This window comes from Echeneis naucrates, chromosome 17, assembly GCF_900963305.1.
Source record: "Echeneis naucrates chromosome 17, fEcheNa1.1, whole genome shotgun sequence".
Taxonomy (NCBI): Eukaryota; Metazoa; Chordata; class Actinopteri; order Carangiformes; family Echeneidae; genus Echeneis; species Echeneis naucrates.
In genome coordinates this window covers 17,712,693-17,731,626 of record NC_042527.1, presented here as the reverse complement: position 1 = coordinate 17,731,626, position 18,934 = coordinate 17,712,693, and the positions used below count along the sequence as shown (strand labels likewise).

General features: G+C 40.4%; 2 protein-coding genes across 3 annotated transcripts; one reads left to right on the top strand and one right to left on the bottom strand.

The window, feature by feature from the left end:
* Positions 1-541: 541 nt before the first annotated feature.
* acss2l (acyl-CoA synthetase short chain family member 2 like) lies at positions 542-11,189 on the bottom strand. Of its 2 annotated transcripts, XM_029524583.1 has the most exons (18): positions 10,954-11,189; positions 10,624-10,819; positions 9,441-9,532; positions 8,907-9,010; positions 6,991-7,063; positions 6,740-6,815; positions 5,820-5,904; positions 5,106-5,243; positions 4,401-4,571; positions 4,142-4,275; positions 3,535-3,667; positions 3,152-3,208; positions 2,904-2,984; positions 2,315-2,423; positions 2,033-2,101; positions 1,692-1,868; positions 1,087-1,161; positions 542-996 (listed from the first exon to the last, which is right to left on the bottom strand). In XM_029524583.1, exons 1-18 carry the CDS (start codon positions 11,075-11,077, stop codon positions 869-871), a joined length of 2,022 nt encoding a protein of 673 aa, XP_029380443.1. In that variant the 5' UTR covers positions 11,078-11,189; the 3' UTR covers positions 542-868. The 2 variants fall into 2 exon arrangements, with proteins under 2 accessions (XP_029380443.1, XP_029380444.1); XM_029524584.1 differs by lacking the exon at positions 10,954-11,189 and having other exon boundaries at positions 9,441-9,549; positions 10,624-10,703.
* A 991-nt stretch (positions 11,190-12,180) lies between these two features.
* ndufv2 (NADH:ubiquinone oxidoreductase core subunit V2) lies at positions 12,181-17,566 on the top strand. The gene is made up of 8 exons (XM_029525006.1): positions 12,181-12,312; positions 13,140-13,202; positions 14,405-14,467; positions 15,195-15,311; positions 15,454-15,622; positions 15,957-16,066; positions 17,245-17,321; positions 17,400-17,566. The coding sequence occupies exons 1-8, from the start codon at positions 12,271-12,273 to the stop codon at positions 17,491-17,493; spliced, it is 735 nt and encodes a 244-aa protein (XP_029380866.1). The 5' UTR covers positions 12,181-12,270; the 3' UTR covers positions 17,494-17,566.
* The last annotated feature ends 1,368 nt before the right edge of the window (positions 17,567-18,934 follow it).

Below are 18,934 nucleotides of genomic sequence, written 5' to 3'. Positions count from 1 at the left end.
GTCGTGCTTCTGGACTCTTTTTTGTCCTCACCGTACCCAACTACACACCTACACACACAGCTGCATGCTTGTGACACAGAGTGGTGAATAAAGGAATCGGAGAAGAATACTCCGACTTTTCCTGATCCAACATTAACAGCAGCTCAACAGCTGCTGCTTTAAAAACATGCTGTAATGTCTTTATTCCCCTTTTCAAGCTCACTGACACTTTCAATTTCAAAAGAGTCCTTTGGACTTAAAAACAAGCCACTTTTCTCCTCTGTCGCTGATAATTGCTGCTGCCTGCTGCTCTGATCACATCATCAAAGCTGTGTGTGTTTGTGTTTCTGCACATCATTAGACGACAAAAGGCAGGAAGCCTCTGCAGGAGAGTAAAACGGGCTTTTGCAGTAAAAGAGAAGCCAACAGATTATCAGATGCAGGGGACGACTGCTGCCATGTGAGGGCGTCCAACAGCTGCTCTGCTCTGACAGTCAAGGACCAAACAGCAACAACACAGATTAAACAGTTTTATTTTCACATTATAGAAATGAGATACAGATTCAATATACACCAGTGCAAAACTGACCTTAATATTTCAGGATTTCAAAAAGTGAAAAAAAGATTCACTTTCCCCTTCAATGATTTGAGACATAAAAAGATTTGAAAGGTAATATAAAATATAATTGTTGATATCAGTACAGCTACATAAAACTTTCCTTTTCCCATCATTTTCTATCTGTTCTCTCCACTTAAACCAACCATTTGAATTTTTATGAATCTTTATTAGGATTATTTTCTGATACCAACTTCTTCATTCACTCCCAGTGAGTGCACACACTGATACACTGATCACCAACCAGCAAGGACAAGAGATGGAGCCGTTTGTTCAGGCTGCAGCTTCACATCTGTGGCTGAACAGCACCTCCACCACTTTTGGATCAGCCAGAGTCGAAAGGTCACCCAGGTCCTTGTCGTTGCGGGCGATCTTTCGCAGGATACGCCTCATGATCTTCCCTGAATGGATGAAGGAAGGAGAGGAGACGGATGAGGAGGGGAGTAAAGGGGGGAGGAGGAGGAGGATTAAGGAGGCATTGAGCTGTTTACCTGAGCGGGTTTTTGGGAGCGCAGGGGCATTTTGAATGAAGTCGGGCGTGGCAACGGGACCGATCTTTTCTCTCACTGATAAAAGGGGAAGAGAAAATGAATCAGTGTCGTGCAGAATATGATTGTCACGTCCTGCAAAAAGCCTAATGTGGGTGCTTTTATGAACATGTGCACAATGAGGCAGCTGCAGCATCAAGTACCACCAAATACATTATTGCTGCCTCTTCGACACCAAATGTATTTTTCTGTGATGGATTCATGCTGATAGAAGCATATCACATTCATTTTTATTTTATATGTTCGAATCCATCAGAAGATATTTGTGAATCTTTCGTCTCGTCTCTGGAGCTCTAGTATTAACAAGTGTTTGAGTGATTTAATGCAAAACATTCAGAGAAACCAAGATTGAATGGTTTGGGTGGAAGCAGTAGCTGTGACATCACAAAGTTGATGAAATCTTGACGACACACTTTCTGATGCATTCATCCGCATTAATGCTTTCACATTTTCACAGTCCTGCCTCAGAAAAGGCAGAAGTCGCTCTCACATACACTAAATCCAAACATCGCACCATTTTGATGAGAGCCCTGTGTCGTGAGTCTCACCCAGTCTCTTGAGCTCCTCCACCGTCGTGTGGTTGAACTCCCTGCTGTCTTTGAGGGTGACAAAGCAGTAGAGGCACTCGCCCTTCACCTTGTGAGGCCGGCTCACCACTGCGGCCTCGGCCACGGCCAGGTGCTCCGTCAGAGCCGCCTCCACCTCCGCCGTGCTCATCAGGTGTCCTGCAAGACAACGAAAATTCATACAAGTCAACCGTTACATCCGTGATAAATCACAGGAATGAAAGATGATTACACAAAGTTAGAAATATTACATAAGAGTCACAACAGCCCAGTTTGGTGTTGAAGGTTTTGAGAGGCGGCTGCCTTATCTCTTTGTACGGTACCTGACACATTCAGCATGTCGTCTATTCTTCCTGTGATCCAGTAATAGCCATCTTTATCCCGCCGGCAGCCTGAGAGAAGAGAAAACAAGTTGCATAACGGTCAGATAAGTTTTTATACCATTTCTCTCTCTCTCAGGAGACCCTTTGGTATTTAAGTGTGAGATCATAATGTACTGTTTCGGTGCTTAATCCCGAGTGATATACAATCTGTGTGACTGCAGGGTGAACTTGATCTGTCTGTTTTGCAAGGATGAAAGATGAAAACTGATTTGTGTGTCTTACCGTCACCAGTCACATAAAAACCGGGGAATTTCTTGAAGTAGGTATTTTCAAAATGCTCATGGTTTCTGTACAGAGTTCTCATTATTCCAGGCCACGGCTTCCTGAATACCTGTAACAAAACACAGAATAGACAAATGTATAAGGAGGACGGCTACTTTTTTTATTTTTACAGTTGTTTCTCCTTGTTGGCATTTGTGATTTTTACAGGCTGAATTTTGGTGAAGCTATTTAAAGACAGATTTATTGATATGTGTAGTTGAGTACCGGCAAATGTATTGAACTGCATGAGTATTTTAATTACAAATAAAACTTACTATGCCATTTGGCACTATTAAACTGAACACAACAATAACACTGTTTAAAATAGCTTCAAACTAAAACTTAGCCAAATCAAATAGAAAATAAAACAAACAAACAAACTATGGAAAAGAGACAAAGACAAAGATGTTTAGGCCGATTTATATATAAAAAAAAAGTGAGGTGAAATAATTGCAGTTATGTTGTTTTTTGAAGTTAATTCATGTAAATTAAGGTGCATATATAAAATCTCTTTGTTGAAACGGTTGAATTGAGTTGACCTGAAACTTACCAAGTAGCCTTCAGCCTCCCCTTCCAGTTCCTCTCCATGTTCATTCAGGATGGTCGGCTCCACCCCGAAGAAAGGGAAGGTCTGAAAGAGGAAGGGTGGCTTCAGATCACAGCCAGACTCGTAATCTTAACATGCAAACAAAACCCTTCCTCGCCAGCACGACTTTTATAGCTTATGTTTGAATGTAATGTTGATTTTTTTGAGATGACTGTGAGGTAAACAGCATTGACGGACATGTGTTCACTCACAGCAGAGCCAGGTTTCAGCGGCGTGGCAGCAGGCAGAGGAGTCAAAACGTGACCTCCCTGCAGAGAGATAAAGGCAAGTCCCTGATGACTAAAATCACGGTGATCTTCAACAGGCGTGTTTATGCAAAAGTCTATAACCAAGACTAGAGAACCAAACAAAACGATTTTCTTCTGCATAGTTTTTGGTAGAAATTTTAAGGCAAATATTTGTCACTCATGGTTATAAAAAAAAAAAGAGTTAATCTTTATCTAAAATGTAAACTTGTTTCCATTAATATTCAGTAAATTATGATAATGACTGATAGAGCAGTGATTGTTCGGAGCAGGGGGAAATAAAAAGCCTGTCAGCAGGAGGAAAGGAAGCTGAGGTGAGTGTCCGTTACCGTCTCTGTCTGCCAGAAAGTGTCAACAATGGGACATCTGCCCTGACCGACCACCTTGTGGTACCACTGCCACGCCTCTGGGTTGATCGGCTCACCCACCGTACCCAGAATCCTCAGGCTGGAGAGGTCGTACCTGGCAGAGGCAAGGGAGGAGCTTTCCCTTAGATATCAGATTCATGATATTTCTCATTGCTCTCTGTATCGAAAGGAAATTTAAAGGTCTTGTAATATTTTTTAACGTAAGCTTAATTTTGTGTTTGTAGTGTTACACTAATAAACTGATGTAAATTTGTAGGAATTTTGTAGTAACATAGTAAAAACCAGAGGTTCCTCTGCTTTTGACATAAAACCCTGTTCTTAGTTGAAGAACTCCCCATAAAAAAAGGCATATTCACACATTATCACGCTGACTCTTCTCTGCCGAGCAAAACTCTTACATAAGATGTGATGACTTGGGTAAAAAAAATTTCCATATGAAAGCTAAGAAACCCAGATATAAAAATACACTAGAGGCACCTCTCAGGTGAGGCTGAGACTACTCCTGTAATCCTTTTGGAAAAACCTCTAAAAAAATGAAGGACTTCTCTGAAGCGATGTAGGCTCTTACTTCTGCAGTGGTTCCTGTCCGTACTTCATCAGCAGGCGGATGGCTGTGGGAGCTGTGTAGAACTTGGTCACTTTGTACTTCTCAATAATCTCCCAGAACCGACCCACGTGAGGATGGACGGGAATGCCTTCAAACTGGGGAAAAAAACCAAACACATTCAGGGCTTTCTATGAACAGTCTTTATTAAAATACGCCTCCTGGTGATACTGTGGGTATATTTCAGTCCAATAAAAGGAGGAAAGTGTTGTTCCCCACTCACTAGAACGCCTGTGGCGCCGTTAGCGAGAGGGCCATAGGTGATGTAAGAGTGCCCGGTGATCCAGCCGATGTCTGCAGTGCACCAGTACACATCATCGTGGTGATGATCAAACACGTACTTGAAGGTCAGCGATGTGTAGAGCAGATACCCGGCAACAGTGTGGAGCACACCCTGAATGTCGCACAAGGAAGGAACCATGACTGAGGCCACTGGCCAACACAAGGACAGCGGACAGCAAAAATAATTACTCATGTTGTGGTGACATTAGTCGACCCACACAGCCACCATGTGGGGACTACGGACAAAAAGCAAGTCCCAACAAAGGTAAAACATTACATTTCATGGTGTGCGTGCAATAGTTGTGCATCTGCATATGTGCCAGGCAACAGAAAAAATTGTTTTTATTACTTGAAGCTCTCACTGCAGTGTTTTGTGCAATAATGACACAGTGATACACAAAAGACAGATGTGGGATTTTTAGCGAACAGATCATTTTCTAGGATTGTATTTCCACCTCGTTGCATAAAACCATAAATTCTCACTGAAGACGGCAGATTATGTAAAAGCCAGCACGGTTAACATCATTACAGGCTTATCAGGGTACAAAATAGATGCTGTGATTTGTTGTAAAATTGTGGGTTTGGAGAGGCTTCACAAGCAGAGAGCGAACAGCAGGTTATGTTTCTACCCAAAGATTTATCTTACTTTGGGTTTGCCGGTGGAGCCGCTGGTGTAGAGGATAAACAACGGGTCCTCAGCGTCCAGCCACTCGGGCTCACACTCGTCAGGAGAGTCTCTCATCGCCTCATCCCACCACACATCACACTCCGAGTCCCAGGGGGTCTGAACGCAGCAGAGCAACAGGGAACAAATCCAACGCATGAAACCACTCATTACATCTGCTCACATCGTGTGCCAGGAGCGCAGGCAGCAACACACCATATCAGCTCTGAACTGACAGTAATTTACTGCGCCCTTAGGAGGCATATTCTGATCTCAGTCCAAATTTTTAAGAGGCCATGTTTTGGGGTTATATTTGTTTTTAATTTAGCGCTGGATGGTGAATTATGTGATCTATGCCTCAACTCAACTGTGCCTTAAATCCTAAAAAGATAAAATGTAGGCTGTTGGTCGTAGTTTGTGAAAAGTTTGTGATACAAGGTAAAAGATTTTACTCTGAGTGGAATGACAGAAAGATGAAAGGATGTAGTTTTCTCTCAAAGATCCATATTTCTACCGCTACAAAAGAGCAACAAAACGTATGACACTGACAAAAACATTGTAATAACAGAAAATAACAGAAACGCATGTTTCTCATTCAACCATCTCATAGAAATACTGTCATAACTTTGTCACAACTGCCACAAGTTGTCACAGTTTAAGATTGTTTTTTGTTGTTGTTCTTTTTGTTTTTTTCACCTGTAGCTTGTTGCAGGCTGCCCCACTTTTTGTCCTCAGCGCTGGGTGCTTGACAACAAGACATTTAGTGATGCTGGATGATGCTCTGAAGAAATAAGAAAATATGCGAGGATCAGTGAAAGGCATAAAACCTTATGTCATGGCTACAGGGTGTTTGTGTTGTCCCACTTTTCAAGAATTTAGAAAGATATCTGGATCATGTGAGCCCTTGGGACATGAGATAAAATGATGCTTATGAATATTTTATTCTGATAATTTTACCATGTGAACATTTTGATTTAAAGGCTTTATTGTCTCCTTATTTATCTGTATTATGAATCTGAACAACACGCCATGATCATTTGGACCCTGATTTGGATGAAGAAAATCTCCTAACTTCACGTTCTTTAGGAAGAGCAACAGAGAATTTGTTTGTGTATCCTTTGACCAATAGATGGTGAGAATCAACGATCACCAGTTCAACCGCAACAGTAAGATTTTTTAAAAACACCCCAAACAGCTGGGTGAAACTACAAATGGATGATAATTGGTGAAAAGATATTATTTTTAATCCCAAAAAAATATACAGAAGCTTTTCAGAGATGTTGCTGGATCACCTGATTTCAGCAGTTTGCTAGGTGAGCAGCACGGTACAGTAAAGTACAGATACTCATTGCCAGCGCGCTTTGTTTCTCAGATCACATCCCTGCCAAACTCACGTTGCCACGGGAGACACGCAGCTCGGGCTTCCCTGGTGAATCTGAGAGCTCCACGTTGCCTGGCAACCGTGTTCAGAAACTCAGCGCACCTGATAACAGCTGATGGGGCTTTGCAGTGTGCGTGTTTGTGTTTTGCTGTGACTTGTGTGTCATTACAGATGAGCGTAAATAAGGGCAGCTGCTGAGACATGAGAAATGGTTGTTATTGTGAGCAGGACCTACTTTTTCCTGCACTTTTCCAGAGCCTCGTCCGCAATCTGTTTCAGGTTTATCAGCTTCTCTCCTCTGTAAACACCATCTGTATATTACAAAAGGACAAAGGGGGGGAGAGTGACAGATGATAAATCGATGATGAAGTGCGTTAACCAGCAGGGAGAAAGTGTTTAAACAGTCACTCTCTTTACAACATAATCATTACCACCATCATATCCTGGTGTCTTCAAACAGGCCGGTCAAATGTTTCCTGGACCTACCTGCTGTCACCAGGATGCTGCTCTGAGCGTCCATAATCCTCTCAGACAGAGACTCAGAGGAGAAACCTGCAAACTGAACATGAAGACAGAAAGACACAGAGAGAGAAAGAGCCGGTTCATCACAGCCTGCGTCTTATTTTATTGGCTTTATCTATCATTTATATTGCAACCACAAATGGACACAAAACAACTACAAGGACACATAACATTACCACTCCAAAAGCTACACAGAGACACAAAGATATGCAAAACAACTGCAGAGAAACGCAATACAGTTGCATGACTATTAGTCATTTTTTGTCTCTTTCAGTGTTTTGCTCCCGTACAGAAGGGTGGAGGCTGTTTTATTCATACATCTGCCAGGGGCCCTTTGAGTGCATAACTTATGTCAACATTGTACTCATCAAAGTAATTACAATCTGGAAACATAAAAAGTTTAGCCACATGATTTAACCCATTAAATGTGCACATAGAGAAACTGTGCAGTCAAGTTTAACCAGGAGTGGTGTGTAAATTATAACAGATGTTACCAAGAAGCATTTGTGTAATATTTCTCATGTCCTCTTCTTTTCTCTTCCAAATAAAGATTGCCAGGTTTTAGCTCACCTTTTGATCTGCAGGTGGTTGTTAGCACTTTATTGATTCACATTGTTTTGTTGTTGATAACTTGCTATTTCCGCAGCCTATTTCATATGTTACTGGATTAAAAATGTAAGTCAGCAACAGCAAAAATCGAAGTTTGGCTTTTTATCAGGTCTAGTTAGCAGCAGCAGTAACCAGCTTGAAACAATACCTGAGCTCTCTGATTGTCCAACTGTTATGCTTTATTTGAATTCATTGAAGCATGATTTCTCAGTAGTTACTTCATGGCTATATGAGCAAAAATCTGCTCTAAAGTTTGAAGAGACACTTTGATGGGACATGTAGCTCATTTCCATCATCACCATGTGTAGAGTGGTTACTTTATTCAATAATACATTAAGACCTTCATATCTGCGCATTAGTGTGATGTAATTTGCTGCATGTCCTGCCAGACACTTGTGCTCTGGCCAAGGTTAACAGTTCACTGAGTGTAAAGTTTCCTGACAGCATTATGAATCAGGTCACTGAGGACTCTGGACTCAGCAAAATGTCAGTGCATGAGTGGTGCTGGCAGTCTATGAAAGAGTTTTATGCCATGCTGATTGATCACAAATAGTTACGTGATAATGTAAAAAGCCAGGGTGCACATGAACAATTGTTACTAAGATGCATTTATATCAAAAGTGATAATACGATAAAGCTTTAAAATATACAAGAATGACTAAGCATGGACAAGGTCACCGACACTCATGTCTGTCAAAAAAAGACCTTAGCAAGCTATCAACCTCAAGATATTTTTAACCAGGCCCCCAGGCTTTGCATAGATGGATTAGGTTGAATATGTAAATTAGTGCTGGCTTTCTTGCAAAACTGCACGGACTGTGATGTCTGCCCAAACTGGATACAGCCAGTAAATTTCTGACCCATATATTAAGTACAGGTGCTGCTGTTTTCACAATGATGACAGCTGATAACTGCAGGAGCAGAGAAACCTGCACTAACAGAAGCAAGAGCTCAGATTCAGCAGATGTTTGCCCAAGGAAAGGGGTCAGAGCAACAAATATAGCAAACAAACATGTTGATTGATTTAATTTCACTTCTTTTTATGCTGCTTAGAAGCTGCCATGACACTGCATGAAGCTAATGTAGTTAGTAAAGTGGTAGAAAATCAACAAAATTGAATCAAGGTTTTTAAAATCTCGCTCTTAAAATCCAACGGTGCGATTTATTGTCAGCTGCTTTGGACTTAAGTGTCTGAAAGATGAATGTAATGGAACGCAAAAACACAATGGGTTGAGAATTTGGTGAAATTGATTTTTCATCCTACTACTTACCACAATGGAATGAACAGCACCTATCCTAGCACAGGCCAGCATAGTGAAGACCAGCTCTGGGATCATGGGGAGGTAGATGGACACCCTGTCTCCCTTTTTGACACCTTGATCAAGGACAAATTTTAGAGTGCGCTTTGGCATGTTGACTCATGAGCCAGAAACCATATGGTATGTCCTTCATGCAGCAAGTACCTTGGGCATACTGTACAGAGCCTTTTTTAGTGGCTAGCTAGCTGTCGGCCTAACAATATAACCAATCCTGAGTCATTTTAGCGGAAATGTTGATTTTAGTTCATCTTTTTGTGGCTGTATATATTCAGGATATAAACTAGCATGAAACTAAAACAAATTCCAAATTCCAAACAAATTCCTCCAGTTTGACATTTTGACTAGACAAGACAAGCAAATACATGTTGCAATTAGGAAATAAAGATCAATACGAGGCAATTGTTGCATTTGATTTATTTTGCTGCTAACTGTCATTGAGTTGTTTTCATATTTGAGTTAATTAAGCAACTAATTTAATGTTCTCACCCAAACGCTTGAGGACATTTGCACAGCGGCACACCTGGCTCAACAGTTGGCTGTAGGTGATGGTCATGTGCTGCTCTGGGGAGTTTCCCTCCCTGGAAAGACAAAATACCTGAGGAGAAACACACTCAAAATTTCATTAGGCATAATAATCTAAGACCTGCAGAAGCGCTGGCTGTGTGTGTCGCCTTTTATTTTAATGCCTTATCAAACACCATGGAGCAGCGAGTTCATTTGAGAGATAACTGGTTCCTGTGTCTAAATTGGGTTTGGATGTTTGTCAGGACTGTGTGGCACAATGTTCCAAAAGGCAGGGGACAACATGGGGGCAGCAAGCGTCAGCTGTGAGTCGAAAGCCAAAACATTGCAACAGCTTGGCATTAACCTTATCACAAGCTGGGGAGTGGTACACTAAACTATTACAATGAAACTCCTGATGCAACATATTGATAAAGGGGCCTCACTGTTTGAGGCACTGCTAAAATAATCCTAGATTTTAATGTGTCGCAGATTGTGATGACTGATGCTGCCTTACTCATATATTCATATGAATACAGTATCAACACAGCTGATATGCTATATCCTCATCACATTGCACGCAACTGAAACAGGAATGGAAAACACTTACAGACACATTACATAAGTACAATGTTGTAGTGCAAACATTGTTAGGACACAAAGAGCCATGTGACTGATGGTTAGTCTATTCTGTATCTGGTTCCATTGAACCCCAATTACTTTGCAGAGCAATTACGCATTGTTTGCTAAGACTCTTCAGTTGACAGAGCAAATAGATCTATGGTGCTATGTGCCATAATATCACGTTTGAAAGCATAGACCAAATCATTTCTGGTGAGTTGTTGAAGGATTCCTTCCAAAGAGTCAGAAGTTGAAAAGATCATTCAGGAAAAGGACAGTAAAGAAATCTACGAGTTAACATAAATTTGCGTTGTTAGTTTTACAATCTGCTGTAATCCTATAATGTAACCAAGATCTTGTTTTGAATTTGAATTATATATTCTTTTTTTTCTTTTTTTTTCTAACAGCAGCGAGACGGACAAAGACTGTGGTTTGTTTTGGTGCACTGGGGTTTCAAATGGGGACATAACAGTTGCTATTGACCGGAATACCTGACATAACTCCAGGCAGTATTTCCCATCAAAGCCATCATCCCGTTGTTGCTTACCAGTAATAGGCAACCTTCTGGCCGAGGTTGCTCTCCCTCACATGCCTGTCCAGGACATTATAACATATGTTGGTTTTGGCCCCTTCCATGCATTTAACATATATGTTCCCTTTTGTCACATCAAAGTTGTACTGCAGCATTGGCCCTACTGGTGGTGTCTTCCAAAAGAACTCATCAGCAACATCTTTCCAGAAAGCTGAAATACAGTGAACTCAGTGTTACACGCTGCAGGCAGAACAGATAAAAAATGAGAGATACACACAGCCAGGCCAAGGCGTATATGAAGTGCAGGAAAACACTGCAGTAAAAATACAGGCATATTTGACCTACCTTCTGGAGTCTCCAGAGACTTCCTATAAAGTGCCAGGTAAGAGTTGAAACCAGGCACATGAGCATCCTTCTGCAGGTCATCAGAAGGGTAGTACATTTTGTCCTTAGAATCAGGAACAACCATTGTGGAAGGACCGATGTAGACAGGCCTATATCATGAGAGGTTGAGTCTGAAAATAGGTTAATCTGGAGTCACTGCTGATCTGTCTGAATCCTCCTGGGTGAGGTAAGAACACTACAAGGCCTGCTGCATTGAAGTAACACAATTCAGCATGCACAAAGACCAACCTCTAATCCCTGAGCTGGAGGCTGTCTCCAGTCTGCTTAGTGCCAAACCAACCAATTGGCTTGCAGGGTGCGGCACTCCCACTTTTTCATTGGATGAGGCCTCTCTGGTCTGTTGATAGCATTATTTTTCCAAGCATGGAGTTGGAGGAGGAAAAGAGGAGGAGGTGAGCAGTGGGATGAATACTTTGGATTCAAGCAGGAACAGGGAGGTTCGATCTGACAGAGAGGGTGATGGGTGTTCTCGGATTAAAAAAAAAAAAAAAAGTGACAGCAACCAAACAAAATCCCTCATCCTTCTGAAGTTTTACTGTGGTATACTGTTATGCCTTAGGTACATGTGTATATATTTTGTATATGTTATGGACTTTCCTTTAGGTTGTTTTTTTACTTGCACAATCTTTAAAAAAAAAAAATGTTTCAAGAGGACTTTAGGCTAGATCAATTTTCAAACATTGCTTAACATTTACTTTCTAACTCAACATACGACATTTTCCCATTGCACCATTTATTCAACTGTAAAATCCTTTTTCTCTGTCAGACTTTTAAATTAAACAAAATTTTACAATCATCTTGTGATTATAAAAAGATACAATTATGAAAATTTGTCCTCATAGTAATTACAAAGAGTATTCCAGTGTTTTGAATAACAAATGGCATTTTTATCTGACTGTTTCATAATCATGAATAATAATAATAATAATAATAATAATAATAATAATAATAATAATAATAATAATAATAATAATAATAATAATAATAATAATAATATCGCTATTTTTCTGTCTGTCGAAGGTGAACAGGCAACAGAAACTATCGTTTAGGTTACATAACATGGCTCAGAGGAAGCATTCAAAAGTCTGTTGGCATGTTTAGTTTTTGAGCTGATGTTTTCGCTCTGGGATCGATTGAGCGACGTCGCCGCTGGAGTGACGTCAGACCGTCCCAATCGAACCCGATAGCTCCTGTGTTGATGTCCGCCGCTGTCCCGTCCATCTCTTAACCAACCGGGACCAAACTTCGAGCCCAAACATGTTTTTGTGCGCCGCTGTTCGCTCTGCGGTGTCGCAGACGGTACGGTTATGATATTCCTTCTGATTTTGGGTCAAGATTTAAATGCTGATTTTGCTTATTTTGGGAGAAAGCGCTGTGACTCCTTACAAGGGCAAGTAGCAGTGGCGGCCTGTAAGCTAGCTGACGTTTGGTAACACTAGCATGCTAACTAGCTTAGCTCTGCGTTGTCAAACGTTAACAAGGTGATTATTGGATTAATGAACAGTGCTATAAATGTAGAATGCATTGGGGAATAAACAGGCCGGACACTGATAACCACTTTGATTTCTGTGTTGATTGTGTGACTTGTGTGTTAAAACACGATGTTGCAGCTGTTAATGTCAAAGTACTGAAATCGCATGTGTGTATATATATATAAAACTATACAACTATATACAAAAAATATATATACAAAGCACTATATAATGAAGTAGATAAATAGACATATATTAGCATCTTAAATTTCTATGATTCGATATAAAGATGCAAGTTAATGTTAATACTACTCTACGACTACAACCTCTGGAAACGTCTCCGTGTAAATCTGTGTTTAACTTTTTAAATTATATCTTTAAAGCTAATGCAAACTAGTTGTTAAGCTAAACTATGGTTTAATCATCTCATAGTCAAAACGATCCTTTGGCCTGGTGCTTGTTATGAGCTCCAGGAAAAATAGAGTAAATAGTTTGATTATTTTACAAAATTGAAATGAATGATTTTAGCCACTCTCAGTAGACAATGGTCACAGTTAAAATTATCTGAAAGGTCTGTGGTGTCTGGGTATCTTAGGTATTATCAAAACACTGCCAAGTTATTTAAGTCTTCTCTCGCTCTCTCTGTGTTTTCAGGGCAGACAGGTCAGGAGTTTGCATCGATCTGCTGTACGTGCTGGGGCTGGTGGCATCTTTGTGGTGAGTTGGTGTCTTTGCCAAAAAACAAAGGTGGATACAGACTCGATCATGACATTGTTTGTCACAAGGAAACAACAACTGACGAGGGAATATGCTCTTTGGTTTACTTGAGCTAGCGTCAGTTGGTTGAATGGTCCCAAACTTTTGAATTTGGTCCGACAGATTCAGTTTAGCTCTGAAATCACAAATGCTTGGTACAGGAAAGATGTGAATTCACTGAGGTAGAATAGAGATTGGCTCTGGAGGACCACTTTGATTGATGACAACATTCTGAATAAGCTATATTGGCAAAATTTTTATCACTGTTAATTGTCCTTATTTTTGGAATTACATCATTGTGTGGGTGTAGTCCATCTAACTATATTTCATGCATTTTAAATGGGTATATCTCTCAAGTTCACACAAAATGATACAATTAATCAAACCAAATTTGTTGATGGGAATGAGGTGGTAATTGGTCACTAAATTGAATTAATCCCCATGTAAGTTTTACTCCAGTGTTTACACCAAACCACTTCAAAGGTTATTAGTGTTTTCAAAAACTCAGCTGTAATTACATTGATTATCTTTAGCTTTGGTGAATTTAATGTGTAAATATGATCAATTTGTCATCAACTCAGTTTCTGCTTCTGGCTTAAAGTTGTATCTGCTTTCCAAAAGCTACTAATACATCCTCCTCCTAGAGTTAGACCTCTAGGCATGCTAACCCTGCAATCCAGCAAAAACATCACATGATATTCTCATGTAATGGAAACATATCATGGTTTTGTACTCTCTTGAAAGTAAAGATGTTTTCGATCCTTGATTGGAGAAACAAAATGTATGACTGAATAATCTTCCCCTTCATATGTAAATATTTGTGACATCTCTAACAGTAAACACCATTGAAGTCTGCTTTGTTAATTGCTCAAAGGATTTTTGCTGTTCACAAGGGGGCAGTGTGCACAGAGGTGATGTCTCAGTGGATTCTTACCATTGGTCTGAAATAAACACTGGTTTGTCCTCTGGGCTCACATGATGGAATATGAATTTTTTAACACATACCATTAGATGCCATAAGCCTGTTATTCACACAAGGATGTGCTAGTTGTTAAGTTAAATTCTATGTTTAATAGCGTCTGCTTATTTTTGAAGAACAAAATAGAGTGACAAATGTAATTCAGAGATGACTAACCAGGATTATTCCTGTCTTTTGATTTCAGCACAGAGATACTCCTGACAATAACCCTGACGTCCCTTTTGAGTTCACTGAGGAGAACAAAAATGTAAGACACCTGTCCTGAGCAGTGCATATTGGGGCTATAATGATCTGTTTTTATGCTGCCATACTGCCATACGACATAATGTGTTTGGTACAGATTTTAGGTACACCTATTTTAACATACTACAATTTGTTTGTTTTAAATCTATTACAGTTAGGATTCCCAAACCATTTTCAAGCCAATTTCACAACTATAAGACTGATTATATAGTTTCCTACAGTATTCACTCTCTTTTTGTCTGTACAAAACATAATAGTGGGGATTTCCATCCATACTCTCTTAAAGTGGTACTTGCCACTGTGCTACACAGTGAAATATGAACACCCAGATATTATCAGAAATGAAGTTGAAGTACTTTTTGAAGCTGCTGTCAACCCATTCATTGTTTATTAATCTCTCATCAATATCTGAGAAGATAACAGGAACACTGGAGTTTCAATTTCTCTAACTTTGGGATTCCCTGCTGGCTCACCTGTTAGCATGCATACAATTATGACAGCCCCAACTGCAGCGGCCCTGGTTTGAGTCCGACCCACAGCCCTTAACTGCAACTTAAATGTCATTCCCTCTCCCCTTTCCTCTTTGTCACTGTCTCTATAATGAAAAAAATGTAACAAACTGTAGAACAATTAAAGGAGTTCAATATCTGGTTATTCTAAGCTACAAGTAAGTTCACTTTCAGTGATGAAATTTCATTTGATTTTGTTTTTTTTTTTTTTTACCCCTGCAGAGGATTGAAGCAATCATTTCAATGTATCCTGAAGGACACAAGCAAGCAGCCACCATCCCAGTGTTAGACTTAGCCCAGAGGCAACATGGATGGCTCCCCATCTCCGCCATGAACAAGGCACGGCTACAGTGACTCTGTGGAATTTGATTTACAGCTGTGTGATGACAGAATTCCTCAGAAAAGTCTGTTACACAAGTTTTATTCAGGACTGTCTAACACCATGTCTTTTGTGTCAATGTTTGTAATTGTTTTCATTCAGGTTGCTGAGGTTCTGGAAATTCCTCCAATGAGAGTGTATGAAGTAGCGACATTCTACACAATGTTCCTCCGTCAGCCCGTGGGAAAATACTTCATTCAGATCTGCACAACAACACCCTGCATGCTCTGTAACTCAGACAGTATCCTGGACGCCATCCAAAACAAGCTGGGTATGAGAGCCATTTTCCATTTTAAGCAGAACCCCAATGAGGAATTGACAATGCAAATTTAAAAAAAACTTGTATATTTCAGGCATAGAAATGGGTAACAAACACTTCAATTCAGACTTGTCCGTGCTATTAATCTGTCAGCTCTTATACACACTCCATTAATAGTAAACTAGTGTCACTAATTCAGTTTACCAGCTCGTGAATTCGTTTGTTTTTTAATCACTCAGCTATAATGCTACAGTGGTATACTACAGGTAGTACTGCTTGAGTTGACTAACACTAGCCACTGCTTGTCAGGAGATAAGCTTTTATAGTTTGTTTTTGTTTTCTACAGGGATCAAGGTTGGAGAGACCACCCCTGACAAGATGTTTTCACTAATAGAAGTGGAATGCCTAGGTGCCTGTGTGAATGCTCCAATGGTCCAGATCAATGACAACTATTACGTGAGTTCAGATGGCATATTAAATGAGTGTTATATCTAAATAGCAAAATTAGGTTAAAACGTGAAGTGAGTTTTGCAAAGAATGTCTGCAGAGAAAATATCAGTTTCTGGAAAGGCAAACAACAAACAAACTTTTTATTCCCATTTGGAAGGCAACGTAGGTTTGGTACAGTTTACAAATACATACAGCTTGAAAGAATTGTTTAGAAATAGAAACCATGATAGAACAATAATACATTTTAAATTAATGTGGCTCATCCATGAACTCAGTTCGAAAGTATATTAACTTTATGAGTCAGATGTGATGTGAAGGACTTTAAATATAATCTGAAACTAATTCTGCACTTCATTGCAATGGGAAATTCAGTTATTGCAATTTGAGCACAAGTAAATGGCCTAGTTAAAGTAAATGTGACTGTGAGGGTAGAATGGCTGGGCCCCTACAGTCTTTTTGGTGCTAATTGCCGTTCAGTCAGATTTTAAGTCTCCCTAGTGTCAATTTTGTTGTGAGAAAAAAAAGATCAGCTCTGTAAACAGACAGATTAGCTTTGCTTGGAATGAGTATTGTATAAGTGAGTTACATTGTTAAACTTGTGTGATCCGACACCATTTTAAACTGAGCTGACCAGTAAAACCAGTTTTGTTGTCTGAGAAAGTTTAAACTTTGCCAACTGGTCTTGGTTGTAGATTCTTGAATACTTTCACCTCCAAGAAGATGTTAAAGTCAGATTCATCTTCCTTAGACAACCAAGACCTTGATGACTGGGAACATACGCTGTTTTATGATCTAGTTTGCAATCTTTCACTGTATTTGATGCAGTTTTGCGACTAAATAACAATTATCAGCAACATGGCTGTCAAGCCCCATTTGAGGTATTATCGTTAATAAAAGTTATTTTAGATTTTTTTTAAGAAAAAGTATTTATTTTGACTGGCAATATTTTCAAAATGTGATGTATTCATCATAAACTTGGCAGAGTTAGCATTTCAAATATCTGAGCCCCTAAAATTCCCCCATCGTATGTAGGATTTAATTAAATAATTATGACAAGGTCTTAATACGGGTTCTTGGACGTAAAGTAAAAAACTATTGAGAATTTTAAAAAGCCTGGCACCTACTGGGAATAATAAAAAAAAATCATGCAATTTGCTTCACTTTATTTTCCTTTGTTATTCCAGGAGGACCTTACACCTAAGGACATTGAGGATATTATTGATGAACTTAAAGCAGGCAGAGTTCCACCCCCAGGGCCCAGGTACAATAATTCATCTAATCCTTATCTAATTTATAAAGTTATTTATACACTAGCTGGACAATAACCTTTTTTCTACAGGAGTGGGCGTTTCTCTTGCGAGCCAGCAGGAGGGTTGACTTCCCTGACAGAACCTCCTAAAGGACCAGGCTTTGGTGTAAGAGCAGACCTGTAGACATTTTCTGCTACCGAAAGCTGATATGTTTGGTGCAAACATATTGTGTAAATAAATTGTTCATGTACCTGTGCTCTAGGTGTCAGTGTGTCACTTAACAGGGATTCCAACTAGGGCAGATAAATCTCAATGTAAACTTAATGGTGTATATTCTCCCCTTGAAAAAGTATTTTGTGAAATCTGTTAATAATTCTGGTATTTTCCAGAGGTAGTGGTATTATTCTCCTATGAGAGGCCAATCTCTTCAATGGAGCTATTATAGCTCAACCATAATGACCTATGATGTTAGCAAAACACTAAATGTTAGTGTTTATTAAAACAAGATGCTATGGAACAGGAAAAAGGCTAAGTCCCACTTCTGATTCTCAATGCCACTTAAAGTAAGGATCTTCAGTCATACAGCATGTTCTCTCATGCATTTTGATGAGTCATTGGTACAATGTGGTCTACCAGAGTGATTTGACATCAACCCTCCCCATAGAGCAAGCACAAATTTAATTAAAACTTATTACCCAACTACATTTTTTAAAGATGTAAACAATACACAACACACATGACATGAAGGTCCATTGTATCACACGAGGCTGCAGCTAAACATTACTTCCATTATTGATCATAGGTAGGTGAAATTGAAGTTTGCACGGTTTGAACGGTTGCACGTTCATAGACGTCTTAAAGGTGAAACTGTCATTTGATCAGGCTGCACAGCTGCCTTCCTGCAGCAGCCTGTCATTTCCACGGTGCTGTCTGGCCGGTTCCCCCTCCCCCACTCCGGTTTCCTCCTGCTACTCCGCAACACAAAACACCATGCAGCACGGCGCATGCGCGGAGCATCCACCATGATGCAAATGTCACTGCGCAACCGATTTCAAAGCTCGGCCGATACCAAGAATTGGCGGGCAAGAAAGGAGGGTGAAGGGGGGAAAAAAATAAAAGTACTGGCGGGCGAAATAAGGCGAGAATTTTAAGTTTGAAAACGTGCCCGCAGAGGTGGAGGAGAAGAAATGGGAATCGGCCTTTCCTCCGATAACCTCGGCTGTGGCCTTCGAGAAAGTTCGCACTGACCGCAACACAGCGACGGAAAAGATGACGTCAAGTTCCCGTTCCCCCTCTATCTCCCTCTCCAGTCCTCTGAAGACTGAGAAACACACACACACTAACCGTCAACATGCCACAGCGCGGAGAACAACCTTTAACGTTAACGGCGCTGATTTACAAATGGCGTCGCTAAAATTGCAGCTTGACACATAACCGCTCTACAGTCCGCCCGGCAGACGGAGCCCTTATAAACCCAATGGGGGCGGGGGGAGGAAGGGGACGGGGGAGGGGGAGGGGGAGGAGGAGGGGGGGTGGAAATGGCTGGCTGCCTCACGTGACTCCGCTCCGCCAATCAGCGCGACGCTTGCATGTTTTGCTGGGCTTTTCTCGGAGAGGACGGACG

What these genes read in the sequence shown, in the direction of transcription:
- acss2l (XM_029524583.1), bottom strand. Translation starts at nt 11,077, where the DNA reads ATGGTTGTTCCTGATTCTAAGGACAAAATGTACTACCCTTCTGATGAC. An exon ending in ACGGCGCCACAGGCGTTCTA is followed by an intron (nt 4,276 to 4,400) that starts GTGAGTGGGGAA and finishes TTTTTTCCCCAG; the next exon opens with TTTGAAGGCATTCCCGTCCA. An exon ending in GGACAGGAACCACTGCAGAA is followed by an intron (nt 3,668 to 4,141) that starts GTAAGAGCCTAC and finishes TGCCTCTGCCAG; the next exon opens with GTACGACCTCTCCAGCCTGA.
- ndufv2 (XM_029525006.1), top strand. Translation starts at nt 12,271, where the DNA reads ATGTTTTTGTGCGCCGCTGTTCGCTCTGCGGTGTCGCAGACG. An exon ending in GGGCTGGTGGCATCTTTGTG is followed by an intron (nt 13,203 to 14,404) that starts GTGAGTTGGTGT and finishes TTTTGATTTCAG; the next exon opens with CACAGAGATACTCCTGACAA. An exon ending in GTTCCACCCCCAGGGCCCAG is followed by an intron (nt 17,322 to 17,399) that starts GTACAATAATTC and finishes TTTTTTCTACAG; the next exon opens with GAGTGGGCGTTTCTCTTGCG.